The sequence below is a fragment of the Nyctereutes procyonoides genome, unplaced genomic scaffold (assembly GCF_905146905.1).
Source record: "Nyctereutes procyonoides isolate TBG_1078 unplaced genomic scaffold, NYPRO_anot_genome, whole genome shotgun sequence".
In the NCBI taxonomy this organism is placed as follows: Eukaryota; Metazoa; Chordata; class Mammalia; order Carnivora; family Canidae; genus Nyctereutes; species Nyctereutes procyonoides.
Window position 1 is genome coordinate 46,194,896 of NW_026575126.1, and position 15,017 is coordinate 46,209,912.

General features: G+C 52.3%; 1 protein-coding gene across 6 annotated transcripts in view; it reads left to right on the plus strand.

Moving 5' to 3' along the window:
• Nucleotides 1-15,017, plus strand: part of CLEC16A (C-type lectin domain containing 16A) — a 200,751-nt gene that overhangs the window by 173,813 nt on the left and 11,921 nt on the right. For 5 of the 6 annotated variants that reach the window (XM_055341054.1, XM_055341056.1, XM_055341055.1 and 2 more), the window contains one exon: nucleotides 13,367-13,516. In XM_055341054.1, coding sequence (XP_055197029.1) covers nucleotides 13,367-13,516 — 150 coding nt within the window. Of the gene's footprint in view, nucleotides 1-13,366; nucleotides 13,517-15,017 lie in introns of those variants that run through there. The other variant, XM_055341060.1, reaches the window with a different exon arrangement.

Sequence of the window (15,017 nt, forward strand, 5' to 3'; positions counted from 1 at the left end):
CAGCCAGCTTGCCCTGCTGGCGGGTCTGGAGGAGCTTCCTTCTGACAGGAGGGCAGCCGCGCTCTGCCTGGACATAATGGATGGCCCACACTAGCCCCCCTGACTTGTTCCCAAGAAACGGTGCTGCCTTGTCTTCTGGAAAGATTTTTAGGTTTCTGTTTCCAAACCCGAAGGTTCCTCTTCATGAGGAATGACGCCGGGCCCGGCTCTGAGTTTGCTGGCGGCTGGCCCAGGCTGCTGACATATGATGCACTTCGTATGTCAGAGCCGGGTCACCACCAGCCTCCTCCCTGTGTGTCAGAACCAAGCAGAGGACATCTGGTAGCTGTGGACAGATTTATTTTTCAAAATGAAACCAAACCAAAAAACCGGGCACTTCTGATGTTGGCACAATGGGCATTGTTTCTACCTGGGCAAAGCCAACAGAACCACGGTCCCAAACAATAGAGCGCCTGTCTGAATGATGTTTGCACAACCTCACTTGTCCGGTGGCCACAGCATCCTCCGTGCTGCCTCGCACTGACACTGCTCCCTTGTTGGGAAGGGGAAAAAAGTCCAGTCTGTCAATATTTGGGGCACTAATCATCTGCATTCGGGCGCCAGGGGTCATTGAAAGGCTGAGACGTTTCCAGGAATTCATGGCTCTAAAAACAAGCTGACCGTAAAGGATTTCCAGCGAGGGTATGAAAGGAAAAAAACCCAAATCGCAGCCCCTGCCCCCACTCGGCAGCCCCTAGCATTGTCCGTCGGGTCATGGATTCTTGGGAAGAAATGAAGTCAACAGTCAACGTACACAGTGATGCGGGTCCGAGTTAATAATAAATGTGGAGGAAGGAGAAAAAGGATGTTCAATATTTAAACATTTCAGAGCGCTTCGTTTAGTTTGCCAGTTACTGCCCGGGGCCAGGACAGGTTCTGTAAAACCAGACGCCCTTTGCCTATCTCTGTGGCCAGCCTCTGACCCTGGTGCTTCGGGTTGGGAGGGTAGCAGAACCTCTTTGAGGCAACCCCAACCCAGCAGTGTGTCTTCTTACTTTCTCTTGGCTTTTAAAGAGAGAAAGACAGAAAATGGTGAAAACCGAGACTTTGATGGGGTGCTCATGGAGAGTTTTTAAAAAGCTTTGAGGTCATGTCTGAAATTGTCTCGATTGTCCCATATTGGCTTCTCTTAGAACAGTATCATATATGTATATACATATTTTTTGGAACTGTTGCATATTTTAATATAAATTTTGTGCTTTGGTTCTAACCTCTAAAAGATAAAAAGGCTTAACAGAGAGACGCTGTGGTCACATTTAGCAAAGGACTATCCAGTCTACCTTCTTAGATACGTTCCTTAAAAATTGCCTGTAAAGCAGAATTGTGTGAATCAATTCCTTTTTTCTTCTTGACACACATTATATAAAAGGAAAAGCATACCTTTGAGGGGGTTGGAAAAAACATTTGGCCCCAAGACATAATAAAATCATGCTTAAGGATGCAGCAAACTTTAGAGTCTCTTAGTTAAAGGAAATCAATACTTTTATGATGAAATATTAATAATACTAAAAAAACATAATAAGTGAAAACTACAAACGCAGAACAGCCGGGTGTTTTCAGCGTCGAACACATTAGCTTAGCATTTGCAAGGAAACACAAAGGGAAAGCAGAGCATACAGGGCCCATCCAAGCCCATCTGAGGCCTTGCAAGCCCCCTTATCGGGGGGTTTCCATCAAGAAGACATACACCTCCTTCAGTGCCAAGATCATTTCCAAGCATTTTGTTGAAGCAGTTGCCTTCTGGAAATGGAAAGACGAATCTAAACTGGAGAGGGGGGAAAATTTTTTAAAAATAAGTAAACTGGAGAGGGGAGTGCATGTGTGTTTGTATACAGCCCACACAGACACACGGAGGTACACACAGACACACAGGAGGCAACGTGGACAGAGAAAGGGAGACCAAGGAAGAGCCACCTGTTGGGATGCCCAGCCGGCTGTCGCCTCCCCTTCCTCCATGAGTTTATCCCACGTCTTTAAGGATGATTTCATTCGGCTCCACCTAATGTGTTCACAACCCTCCCCCCAAGCCAAGAAACCAACAGAGACAGAACCCATTCATGCATGCCTTGAGCCAGGCGTAACAAGTAACAAGAACACCACCTTCTCACATACTGTGGTTTGGTTTGATTTTTAAGTAGGCTCCCCATCCAGTGTGGAGTTCACGGCCAGGCTTGAACTCATGACTCTGAAATCAAGGGTCGGACACTTAACTGACTGAGCCACCCAGGCACCCCTCGTGTACTGTTTGCACATGAATTCCGTAAACTTTGATATCTGGCTCTATTAACTCCTAAGGCCTTCAGCCATAACCACTCATATGAGGAAGAATCTTGCTTTGCATTGTGCAGTTTCTCCAGAGAGCTGAGCCATTTCTTCTCCCACATACCCACATGCGTAAAGACACGTAACACATGAAAACCCCCAGTTCTTGCCTCATTGGACCCAAGCTGTAGGTACCACACATGCCAGGTAAATAACCCAGACAGCTAGTGCTGACTGGACTCTTGAGCTAAACCAATTCCCTCAGGCCTCCCTACCCTGGGAGGTGTGCCATTGGTCAACCCCTTTGACACGTGAGCACATGCCGGTTTGCAGGGTGAATGGTTCCCTTGCAGTCACATGCCCATGTGGGGTGGCCGGATCCCTGGCGCTTTCTTCACAAACCCTGTCCCCTTTGCCCAGGCAAAGGGCATGTGCCCTTCTCACGGCTCCCCCTTATAGATGACAGAGCCATGCATACAACCACTTGATTGCCCATGTCCCACAGGTCTGCCATGATAGAAGGTGACAAAGTCCTGTCTGTTTGAGGACCTCAGCTGTGGCTTTTGAAACTTGCTCTGGGCCAGCACCCATCGCAATCTTTTTTTTTTTTCTTTAAGATTTTATTTATTTATTCACGAGAGACAGAGAGAGAGAAGCAGAGACACAGGCAGAGGGAGAAGCAGGTTCCATGCAGGGAGCCCAATGCAGGACTCGATTCCGGGTCTCTAGGACCAGGCCCTGGACTGAAGGCGGTGCTAAACCGCTGAGCCACCCGGGCTGCCCCCATCGCAATCTTTGTATGGCTCCACACATGCTCCCTGATTCTATCTGACTCATGTGGTTCCAGATAGTATCTCCAGGTCTTTTTATGACGTGCAATAGGATGTCATCATCTCTTGGTCTGGCCTGACCCTAATCGGAACACACAGTAAGAGAGAATTCAGTGATGTGGCCTAGGTGCAGAAATTAACCGCCCCACACTGTAGAGCCTGAGTCCAGGAAACAGGTCTACAGCTTGGCTTTGGGAGCCTGTTAAGTGTGCACCTAGGACACATGCCTCCTGCAGAAGAACAGAACTGATTCCCTGGCCCCTTTGCACACCACCACTTTGTAGAACACACAAGATTAGTGTACCCATCAGTGTGTCCTGAGAGCACAGAGCAGGGCTGGTGAGATGAGAAACTTGCCAGAAAGGACCATGTGATCAAGGGCTGGCGAGAGCCTCGGGGAGTGTCGTTTGCAAGTGAGGCTGTAGCCGACCCATCCCAGGTTCCACCCCCTTTGATGCTGGGACTGCAGGAGTCAGGGGTCGGTAACCCCTCTCTAACCCGCCTCCCTCTCACTGCTCTTTCAGCCCTGTGTCCTGCCTCAGTAGAGAGGCAGCCAAGATGGCCACTGCTGAGCTTTCTAGTGCCTTCCCTGAGAGACTGTTGTGGAGTTCTGTGCTTACTAATGTATAGACGGTAATGCCACCAGGAAGGGCAGGGGCTGGGCGAGGCAGGGGCCTGGGCCTCGGGAATTACACCCAAGTCCTGGCAGCCTTCAGTTTTAAAAATGCAGAGCGAGGTAATGCCACTCTAAGAGATCCTCTGAGAGACCTAGTCCACCTGTGACCCCCACATCCAGGGCAGCACAAGGCTGCCAGCACAGCAAGATGTTGGTGTTCCCGCCGCCTAGATGCACCCCAGCGGCCACGGGGACACAGAGGCCTTGGCTCTCCTGCGGGTGGCACCCCACTCAGGCAGGCCCCACCCAGGAGCAGAAACTTGGAGGGGCAAAGCTGGGACAGGACAGAGATGGCACAAAAAGGAAGCAAGATACTGAAAGACCCATTTTTTCTCTCCTGCAGGTTTTCAAGTATAGTCCTTAAAATCCAAGAGGATTTGTCCATGGATAAAGAGCTATAGGCTAAGAGATTCTGCAAGTTCCCAGCTATTTTTGTATGTTATCCCTTTAAAAGCAACCAGAAATAAAAGCCTTTAAGCATTTCGAGGTGCAGCCAGTCAGTGATCTAGGGGTCATCTGTGGTGAGGTTGCCCAGGCTCTGCCAAGGGAGATATTAGAAACACCCCGTTTCCCAAGCGCCTGATTTGCCTCCTAGACCGGATAGGAAGTGCACATAAAATCAGAAATCACTTCCAATCGCCACTTGAGGGGGAAGCCCATAGACAGCTCCCAAGGCCCAGAGTTTTGTGCATTTCCCCCTGAAACAGGACATCACGTGTGACTCACCAGAAAGGGAAACTGGAAGGGTCTCTGTGCAGATTCCAGAGCCTTCTACCTTCACCCAAACCTCAGAGTCATAGCAGTAGGGGAAGGAACTGTGGGGGACCTCCCAGGGGTCCTGCTGGCCTATAGGATTCTGAACCATACTCCTATGTTGGTAGATCTTTCATTTTTGTGTGAATTGCTTGGAGGAGGCCCGAGTGAACACTCAGGACTGGCCTCGCCCATCGTGGGTGCACTCTTGTGAGGCTTGAATCTGTACCTTGCCTCCTCGTCCTCCCATGCACGTGCTCTTTGAAGAGTTGAGGGTAATTTGAGGGCATTTCTGGTGTGGCCGCCAACTTCGTGGCGCCCGGCCCCACTGCTCTTGGGCATCACTGTCCTCTTGTGGGGGGCAGGCTTCAGAGCCAGCCTCCCAAGTCCATGTAGTGTGGCCTGTAGATCCCATAGGCTGCAGTCTGCCCAGAGCCCACCCCCCAGGCTAAGGCTCCAAACTCAGTCCCACCCAGAACCCGGCTGACTGCAGTGGGAGGACAAAGGGCAGCGTCGGGGAAGGAGCCATCGAATGGAGATAGGCCGTGGCACACTTGCTGTCTTGTGTTCTGAGCATGAGGTCACAAGGCATATTGATTTCTGACTGTTTCCCAGCAGCACAAAGGAGAAAGCACGAATGCTGCATCGTGAAAACCTGAGCTGCAGCGGGTGCTGTGAATTTGCCAACGCAAGGCAAGCTCAGGCAGGGCATCCTCACCCCATAGCCCTCACTTGCACTGGGGAAGGTCGAAAATGCCTGGGTTGCTTCTCCTGAATCAGCAGCCCTCAGCGGGCTTCATTCTGTGCTTTTCAGTGGGGAACGAGCACAAATGAATGTTGGTTTTTGCTAAGACAGGCAGCTCTGGCTTTACAGTCTTAGCATTTTCCTAAAAGGGCTCTTAAAAACTGAGCTTCCCGGAAGCACAGCCACAGGAGACTGAAACGGCTCAGAGTCACCCATTTCAGACGTCCTTGGCCACGAGGTCAGGACGCTGACACCTTGGTCTCAGCCCAGAGCAGAGGCCAGGCGCTCGTGGCCCACGCAGCCCAGAGATGCGCTGGGTTTGGCCTGCCTGGGGTGGCCTGCTTCTTGTTTAGAAAGTGGAATAGGAATTAAGTTGTCAATGATTTTAAAAATCAGGAATTTTTACATAAAATCTGGATATCCAGCTTCTCTTGCAGGTCAGGAAACAGTGGCCTCATGAAGACTCTTGCTCAGAGACAGCAGTAGTCAGGCAAGGCCAGGAGGGTGGGGGGGGAGGTGCGTTGGGGGGAGGCTGTGCTTTCCTGCCTCTTCCAGCCGTGTGACCAGTGCCTTCCGTCCCTCGACACAGATGCTGAATGTCCGTGTGCCATGTTTATTGTCCTGACAGAAGGGAAGCGTTTCTCAGTGCCCACATCCTAACCAAATAAGGGAAAGCAGATGCCCATCCTTCATGTGGGTCCCTTCTCATTCACCAACCTTACTGGTCCAGCCCTGGGGTGCCCGAGTCTGCAGCTCGTAGGCCTCAGCCTTCCAGGTACCTTCTTGCCGTCTCTGTGATTCTCAGAGGTCGGATCTGCAGATGTATCCGGGCAAGCAGGTAAGCCCACCCCTGGTAGGGCACCCTGCAGTCGGACAGTTCCATTTTTAGCTCATGTGTAAATGAGAGTTTCACTGCTCAGAAAAAAACGTTTAAAGAGTGCAGTGAGATGGCATTATGTTTCCAGAATGGGGCACCATCCCCAGGCAGGCAGCTGTGTCATCCAAGAGGGTGTAGGGACAGGAACTGTGCATGTGAGCCAATGTGTCATGGGAGCGAGGTCACCCGGGACAGTTTTCCTTGGGGTCTTGGCTCCCAGGAAGCACAGAGCCAAATGGTGATGTCAGCTTCCCATTGTGGAGGCTGTTCTGCTGTGATTTTTCAGTTTCCACCCATATTTCATTGTTGGACTCTCGTCATTCCATTTATGTTTCAGTGTTGTCAGTACTCAGTACCTTGTAGCACGTGGGTTTGGGATTTAAAATCTAAGCCACCTCAAATCCTTCCTGGAAGCAGGTCATACGTAAGAGCATCTGTAGGGGATGAGGCTGCAGGGCGAGACTCGTGCCCTTTAAGAGTGTGCAGAGTCCCTCTAGTGAGCAGTAGGCCCAGTGGGCTCTCTCCACTTCGACCCTCTGCAGGGTCCCCATGGAATTCCCAGATGTTCAGCTAGCTTTCATATCTTCTGGTTTTTTTTTTAAAGATTTTATTTATTCATGAGAGACAGAGAGAGAGAGAGAGAGAGAGGCAGATACACAGGCAGAGGAAGCAGCAGGCTCCATGCAGGGAGCCTGACGTGGGACTCGATCCTGGATCTCCAGGATCAGGCCCTGGGCTGAAGGCAGCGCTAAACTGCTGAGCCACCCGGGCTGCCCCTGTTTTTAACCAGAAGTGGTTGCATGTAACCCATGTCCTTGGAGGAATTAGAGTGCCACACAGCACAGGCTCTGGGCAGCACACAGAGGTCAGCTAGGGCCTCCCTACCCCTCAGAGATTTAGGAAGCCTTTGGCTCAAACCCCCTCAGCTACACACGTGTAAGCCTTCCCACCCTTTGGTCTCTCATAGTCCTGCTGCCACCAACACCCTCCCACCCCCACCCCCCCCACACACACACCCATTTTCAGGTCTTGGCCCTTGTGCATAATCTCTGCATGGCCTGGTAGGAACGCAGATGGAAACTCAGTCCCTTCCCAGGTTTCCACCTAAAAAGTCCACTTGCACCATATAAGGAAAGAGTTGAAGGAACATTTCCTAAAGATTGGGCGGGGGAGGGGGGGTGTGAGGAAGGCCTCCTCTCCCATCTCTATTGTCCCTTTCCTTCTTTCCCCACACTCTGCCACTCCCAAAATTCCCGCAGAAAGAGCAGGGCAGCTTTCCCTAACCAGCTCTGGAGACCTGCCAGTCTCTGTCTCCACAGAGCCCAGCTCACATTCCTGCTTTAACAAAGCGTTTTTGCAACTGTCAGTGAAGATCAGGTTCAACTACATAGTAAAGAAAAACCCCAGAGAGACGCTCATTTCCCTCTCAAGTAGGGAAGCCTGAATGAAGGTCAGGTGCTCCACAAAGCACCAGACCCAAGCCTCTACCCGCTCCATGCTCTGCTGCCCCTACTATGGGACTCATCCTCGTGGTCCAAGATAGCTGCTGGAGCTCCAGCCATCACATCCATGTTTCAGGAAGCACAGCAGAGGAAAGTATGCCCCCTTTCCTTTTAAGAGACACCTTCCTGGAAATCCAGCATGCTGCTTTCATTTCTATGTCCTTCTCCACAATTTAGCCACATTGGCCATGCCTAGCTGCCAGGGCCTGTAACTAGACCAAGGGGAAAATGGGTACTGTCCAAAGCCCTCTCAACCCCAGACGATCCCAGGTGTTAGCTGTTAAACTAGGGAAAGCTGTTGTACGCACCACCAAAGCATCTTGGCAGTGGAGTTTCTTACGCCCTACGTGGGGAGGCCAACTCCTCTACAGCTGACAGGGCAGGCTGCAGGAGTACAGAGAAGTAACCCTGATGGTTGCAGAAACTCTTGGCCCAAGCTGACCCTGAGCTGCACGAGCCTTAAAGAATGGGGAAGGGATTTACGGAGATAGAAAAAGAGGCAAAAGGGAATTCCAAACCAACGGAACAGCCCGGCTGAGGCCAAGAGCAAGGGGTTCTTGTCGCTCTGAGGTCTGAGGACCCACCTGGGCTGCTGCGGAGCAGGCGCCCCCATCTCAGAATGTCCCACCAGTGATTCTAGGGGGTAGGGTTTGAGGAGATCTCTGGGGTTGGGAACTTCCCTGAGTCTGGGGATTTGTCCGAGTATCTAAGCATAAGTGGAGACAGGCCGGCGAAAACACCTGGGAGCACAAGGCAAGGCAGGGTGGGGAGGGGAAGAATCCACTCCCTCCTTCCCTCCAGTTGCTGCCACGGGGGGAATGGGGCCCAGTAATACCAGATCTGTTTTAAGAAGCCAGAAATCCAGATTTGTACATAAAATCTCCCAATGTGTCCATGGGGACCCAGAAGACAAACGAACCAGAACCTTGGTATGAGCGAAGCAAAACACATTTTGTGAGCCCTTGGGCCGCAGTGGCCAGCTCTGGACCCTGACCCGCACTGCAGCCTGGTTCTGGCGGGGAACGCTTTAGTGGGCATTCTATCCAGAGAGAAGGGGGGTGTACAGAGTGTGCTCAAGGTACATTTTTCCTTGGCCTACTTCCCCCAAAGGGTCCTAGGGTTCACACCAGATGGAGATTTGTAGGTAAAAAAGAAAGCTCTTGGCCGTTGAAGCCTAGAGATCCTCACCATCTGTTCCTGTTTTTCACATCGAGACGTGGAGGCTCGTACAGCAGTGGAGGCTTGTCCAAAGCCACAAAGCCATTCGGGCAGAGCCTGAACCCAGACTTGGGGCTCTGACTCCCAGCCCAGTGCTCCCTCTATCAGGGAGCCTAAAATAGAAGGCTGACCTTTTTGTGGTATTTCTGTGCTTGACAAATGCCAGAGAGTTACTCATGAGTTCATCCTCCCAGAATAACTGGCAGAATGGGGCCAGAGGGCAGCAGGAAGACCCCGGCCTGCCCCTGTTACACCCTCGCTCCTGGAAAGCAGGGGACGTGGCTGGCCCTCTGCGCAGGCCAGCCTGCTTCAGGAGCACTGCGCGGGGGCCCAGCTCTGATGAGGTTCTTGGGAGCCCAGGGGAGAGGATGTTGGCGGCCAGGACAGATCCGATCCCAGGGGTGCCCGAGGGACCCGGGAGCTTGAGCCTCTCCAGCTCGCGTCCCTGCCTTCATCCTCCCTTCTATTTCTGGTACAAAATAACAATCATCATAGGAATCTTGACAAAATTCAGAAAAGCACAAAAACAAAAACTAAAACTCATGTAATAAAACCACCTAGTTCTCCCATGACTTTAGCTTTGATCCTTGCAATCTGTTTGCTCAGCTCTGCACAAGGAGGGAGGCAGAGCTGGAACTTTTTCTTTTCTTTTCTTTTTTCTTTTCTTTTCTTTTTTCTTTTCTTTTCTTTTTTCTTTTCTTTTCTTTTTTCTTTCTTTCTTTCTTTCTTTCTTCTTTCTTTCTTTACAATAGGAACATGTGGGATGTGCTTTTTCTAATCTTTTCTCATTTACTGTCTTGAGTATTTTCTTCCACAGTTAATCTTCTCTCACACCAGCATGTTTAGCCACAGCAGAGGATTTCACCACCTACACGTATTCGAATTCATTTGGCCTTTCCCCCACTGCTGGGCCTTTCAAGTCTCCAGCTCCCTGGTACACACACCAGTGCTTTGGACCTTGTATCACTCACTCTGGAGATCCGTCCACAGTGCCATCCACAGCATAAAATTCTAGGCGTGAAGTCAGTCAGATGGCATGAAAAATCGTATGGCCTCTGATACACATTTCACAGGCTGTTTTTGATACATTCTCAGGGAGAGCCAAGAATTTTATCTGCTGGAGAAGATCTCAGGGAGGCCTCTCCGCCTGTGCCCTTGTCCCATGATCTCTGACTGGTCTGTGTTTGCAAGTATTTGGCAGTCCATGTGTGTTTGACCCGTGCCCAGAAAGCCTCTTGGCACCTCCACTGAAGCTGGTTCATCAAGAACTGCCTCGCAGGGATGAAGCAAGAGCTGGCCGACAGGCTCTCTGGCCACAGGCACTTCTAAGTTATTTCCAGAGCCTTCCTGGCCCTCTGACATGTCAGACTGGCTCTCAAAGTGGCTGCCGCCTCAATTGGGGAAGGAGCCCCTTGAAATGACAGGGAGAATCTGGGCACCTGGCAACAAAAGAAAATATCACTGAGCCTTTCTGGGTCCCCAGCACCGTGGGTGAGGGGAAAGGGGTACAAGATGTTTTAGCAGCATCAAGCAAGGGGAAGATGTGCCCAGTTGTCTCTGCTCAGCTAGACCCTTCCAACAGGTGGTATCAGAAGTTGGTGATTTTTTTGTTTCTGTTTGTTTCTCAGCACAAACAAAAGGTATGTGGCTTGACCCAGATCCATTTCCAAAACGAAGGCACTTCAGTCTCCTGGCTACAATTTCAGCCTCTCGTCGGCTACCCCACACGCCCTGCCCCAGACGTCTTACAGCAATAAACCAGGGCTCTATAGAGCATGTCTTAAGAGAATGGTGACCACCCTGGTGACAGCTACGCCATCCACCATCCCTCTGTTCTGGCTAGCGCCTTGTCGGAGGCACCTTGGCTTCGACACCATCGGCGGCCCCTGTGTTCACTGCTCTGATAAATAAGCAGCTCGGGGAAAAGCCATCTTGACATTTTGATTTGTTAAGGCGTGATTCATTTTTGAGTCAAGTTAACAGCTAGTAAACCTGGGGGTTTTACCACTTGAAGTGATTAAGAAGTAAGCAGCCATAAAGCTGGCGCTGTGGGGCTGTGGCTGATGGCCCCCTGGGAACCTTCCTGACTGCCGTTCGCAGTTGCCTCGATGTTTGCCGTATGAATCTGAGCCGCCCCCTCCACGACAGACACAGTGTATCACATCATGCCTCTTCCTGGGAACTGCAGCGGGTCAGTCCTGCTGTTCTCCCTACAAGCAGACGTCTGTCTGCACAAACTGGTGGAGGGGATGGGGGGTGCTGCCCTCCACAAAAGAGAAGCTGGTGAGCTTAACCCACCACGCTGCCACAAGACCTCACGTCCACTTGCCGTTACATTGCAAAACCCAGATGGCCTGGCTCAGGGTGTACGTAAAGACCTGGCTTGCCTTAGGGGAGGGGGATGAGGAAGACACAGGTCCAGTGAAGCAATGAGGAAGTGACAGCAATAAAAAGCAGAGCATAAAAAATACAGTCGGTGATATTGTAATAGCGTTGTCGTGGGACGGATGGGAGCTACGCTGTGAACATGGCATAATGTAGAAACTTGACAAGTCACTAAGTTGGGCACCTGAAACCAAGGTCACAATGTGTGTCAGCCATTCTCAAAAAAAAAAAAAAAAAAAGCAAAGTTAAATAAAATAACTAAATAGGTAATAAAATAAATAAAATAAAATAAAATAAAATAAAATAAAATAAAATAAATAAAATACAATAAAACAGTAGAGACTTGGCTTTTGGAGAGTTAATCCTTAGACAAAAATAACTTCACACAAACATTAATACAAAATAGCCCCCACCCCACCCCGCAGTGGCCTGGTACGGGGGCCCACTAGTCCTAAGGGGGAGGGTGGTGAAGCAGCAGATCCCCACCCCCCAGCTAGGCCCAGGTTTGCTCACAGGTAGGTGAAGGGAAGGGGGCTTAGGACGTACTCGGTGTGTCACTTCGGCCAGAGAGTAAGATCTTTGAGGCTTTGTGGGCCACACAGCAAATAGTGCTGCCAGTGTAGCTTGAAAGCAGCCACAGACTGTGTATGCAACCAGAGGGCCATGCCTGTGTTCCAGTGAAACTTCATTTACAAAACAGTGAGCCATAGTTTGCTGACCACTGCCCTCTGCTCCACACCCTGCCTTCCTGAGTTCTGAGGAAAGCAAGGTCAGAGCCTAGGGAACCTTCTGGAAGGGGCATCCCCATGAAGTTCAGCCAGCATAGGTGGCACAAATGGAGTTTGGGGCTGGCTGGGGTGAGTGTGCTCAGGGAGTGGAGAGGTGTGACGTCATTGGCCAGGAGTGTTGGGATCCCCACCCTCAGCCAGGAGAACATGGAACATGCCCCCACCCCCACCCCCCGGCCCAACCCCCCACTCCAGTTTGGTGCCACTTCTGAGTTGCGGGGCAAGCATCAGGCTCCACAGAGCACCTTGACTGTGGTCCTGCCTAGCATGTAGGGACCGAGGCAGAAGCCACCACGGTCCACGTAGTCCCCTGGGGTCATCAACAAGGTGTTTGCTCCATATAGGAGCTTTCCTGTATTGAGTGAATAAAACCAGAAGACACAGCCCTTTAGAAAAGCAGAGTGTGGAAAGGACAGAAAGTGATGGTCTGCAGAAAAGGGGCTCCCAGATGGGCTCGTTCAGATGGGCCTCCGCTCGTCATAAGGAATACTCCGCTCTCGCCGTGTGCCAAGCCCTGTGCCCCACTGTCCCCCACCCCCCCAGTATAGTGCGGCGATGATAACTTAGTGAGGACACTCTCCGCTAACAGTAGGAGTGGCGCTAGGCATGTATTCCAGTGTTTCCAGGTCTGAGCGTCTCCAAAGTGTGGTGCTCCCCCACTCCCTGGTGCCGGGAAGGCCACAGGCCCAGTGTTGCTCCAAGGGCCATGTGGAAAGCTGCAGTTGGGAGCTTTTCACCAGAGCTTTTGTTCCTCCTACACCAACTCACCAGAGCCTCCAGAGCTGAGCAAACTCTGTGGCAGGGAAAGTCTTTGGGGCTCTTCCCTTCCTGCCCAGTGCCCTGCCTTTGACAACTCAGATGCATTAGCAGACCCCCAAGATTTTGCTGTGAGGATGTCCCGAGTGCCTGTGTGAACTTCACCAAGATGCCTCTAAAGCCCCAAGGCTGCATGTCCCCTTCAAGGGCACAGCCAGTCCGTTGCTGAGCCAGCATCGGGGACTCAGATTTATGGCTCCCAGCCCTCGACTCTATGGCCAGCTGCACCCTCTTCCTTGAAACAGCTTTGAAGTATGTCCAGGTCAGGCCCATGTCCAGAGAGGTCAGCTGGGACTCTTCAAGGGGCTGAATTGGGTTGGTTAGTGGAGCCTTTATGTTAAGGTCTCTAGCCCCACCTTTGAGGGTGCAGCTGGCTTGCCCTGTGGCGTCTCACATGGAATTGGGGAGTGTGGCACCCCCTCCCGCTAGGCCAGCTGTGTCTTCCTGCTTGGTCACCTCACCACCTATCTTGCAGGCTTTGCCGTGGCCCAGTGCATAAACCAGCACAGCTCGCCATCCCTGTCCTCGCCATCTGCCAGTGGGAGCCCCAGCGGGAGCACCAGCCACTGTGACTCTGGAGGCGCCAGCTCGTCATCCACCCCTTCCGCCACCCAGAGCCCATCAGGTATTGGCCACATGACGTGGTGTGGGGGGCGGGCTTCGGGGAACTCTGTGATCCCTCCATGCCAAGACTGCTGACCCCCAGCTCCTCCTTGCCATCGGGTTTGGGGACACTGCCGCTTGGGGTTCCGCGTTCGTTCTGCTGTGACGACACACACAGGCTGGCTGGTGTAGCTCCCGGCATGGGAGGAGTCACTCCTTTTGCAGGCTGGCCCTCCGAGAAAGGCCTTCCCTGACTGCAGAGCTGGAGGGGTGGATGGCTGCCGAGCCTGAATCTGCCCCATTATCACCTCCCCGAGGAGGGGTCTCCCAGACAGGATTGTTTGAACCTGGCAAAAGAATCGTATGCCTGCTAATTTTTTCTTTCCTTCATAACATACCAGTTTTCTCTGTAAATGTTTGATGCATTCCAGTCGTCTGTGACCAAGTGTACACCTTTTGAGAGTCTGCTAGGATGTGCTAGAGTCCCATCTCGCCTTCCTGGACCTCATACAAGTGCAGGCGTGGCACGGACAGACCCCATGAGCGAGGCGGCCACAGTGAGAGGACTGAGCGGGTGCCCCCTGTGTTCTCAGCCACATGAGCCCCTCCCACGTGAGTGCCTCATTGTGTCATGTGAGAGCCCAGAGAGGTACCAGGCTTTTTTCCTGAACCATGTGGCCATGCAGTGCAGCCAGAGGAGCAGGGCCCAAGGAGGGGTGCTTGGATGGCCTGGAGGGAGAGTGAGGCTCCACGGCCCAGCAGCACAGCCCCTGGGTCCAGAGGGCCCTGGGTGTGTCTGATTTGGGAGGCCCCCAGTGATTCTGGTCTGCACCCTCATTTGGGTACTGTTGCTGTCCTTTGCTGTTCCTTCAGGGTCCCATCCAGAGCCCTCACCTATCATATTTCACAGGCACCTGAACTCCTCTTAGGTGGCGGATCGGGGGGTCAGGATAAAAGCCATGTGCCAGGGCATGAACCCCAGTGGTGCCAGGAAGCTACAAGCCCCTGGCTCCCAATGCCTCAGCACTGGACCGCAAGATCTCCTTTGGTGGCCGCACCCCTCCAGGATCGTCAGCTTCCACATTCCCCAGCAAAGGGTTAACTCCACATGGTCTCCATGCCTGCTGCCTGCAGCCCCCCTCCCCACCTAGAGCATCCATTACATCCGTCTCTATCGACATTGACATCGATGTCCCCGAGGCCCAGGCAGCAGGGTCACCCTCACACCACCTCACTTAGACCCTCTACCACTTGGCACCTGCTCCCCACCCCGCGCCAGCTGGGGGGATATGGCCGCCTTGTCTGAGCCTGAGCTGAGATTGGCTGCAGGTGTTGCTGGACCGTTCCCAGGCCCACAGCAGGGCACTCAGATGGAGCTTTCCCCAGAAGCCGAGAACAGCCTTTCGCCTCCCTCTGCAGCCTCATCTCACGCTGGCTGTGGGAACTGAAGGGCAGGGCTGTGTGTTCATGTGCTTGTGTGTGCACCCACGTGCTGCCTGCATGTGTGTGCACGCTTCTGTGTC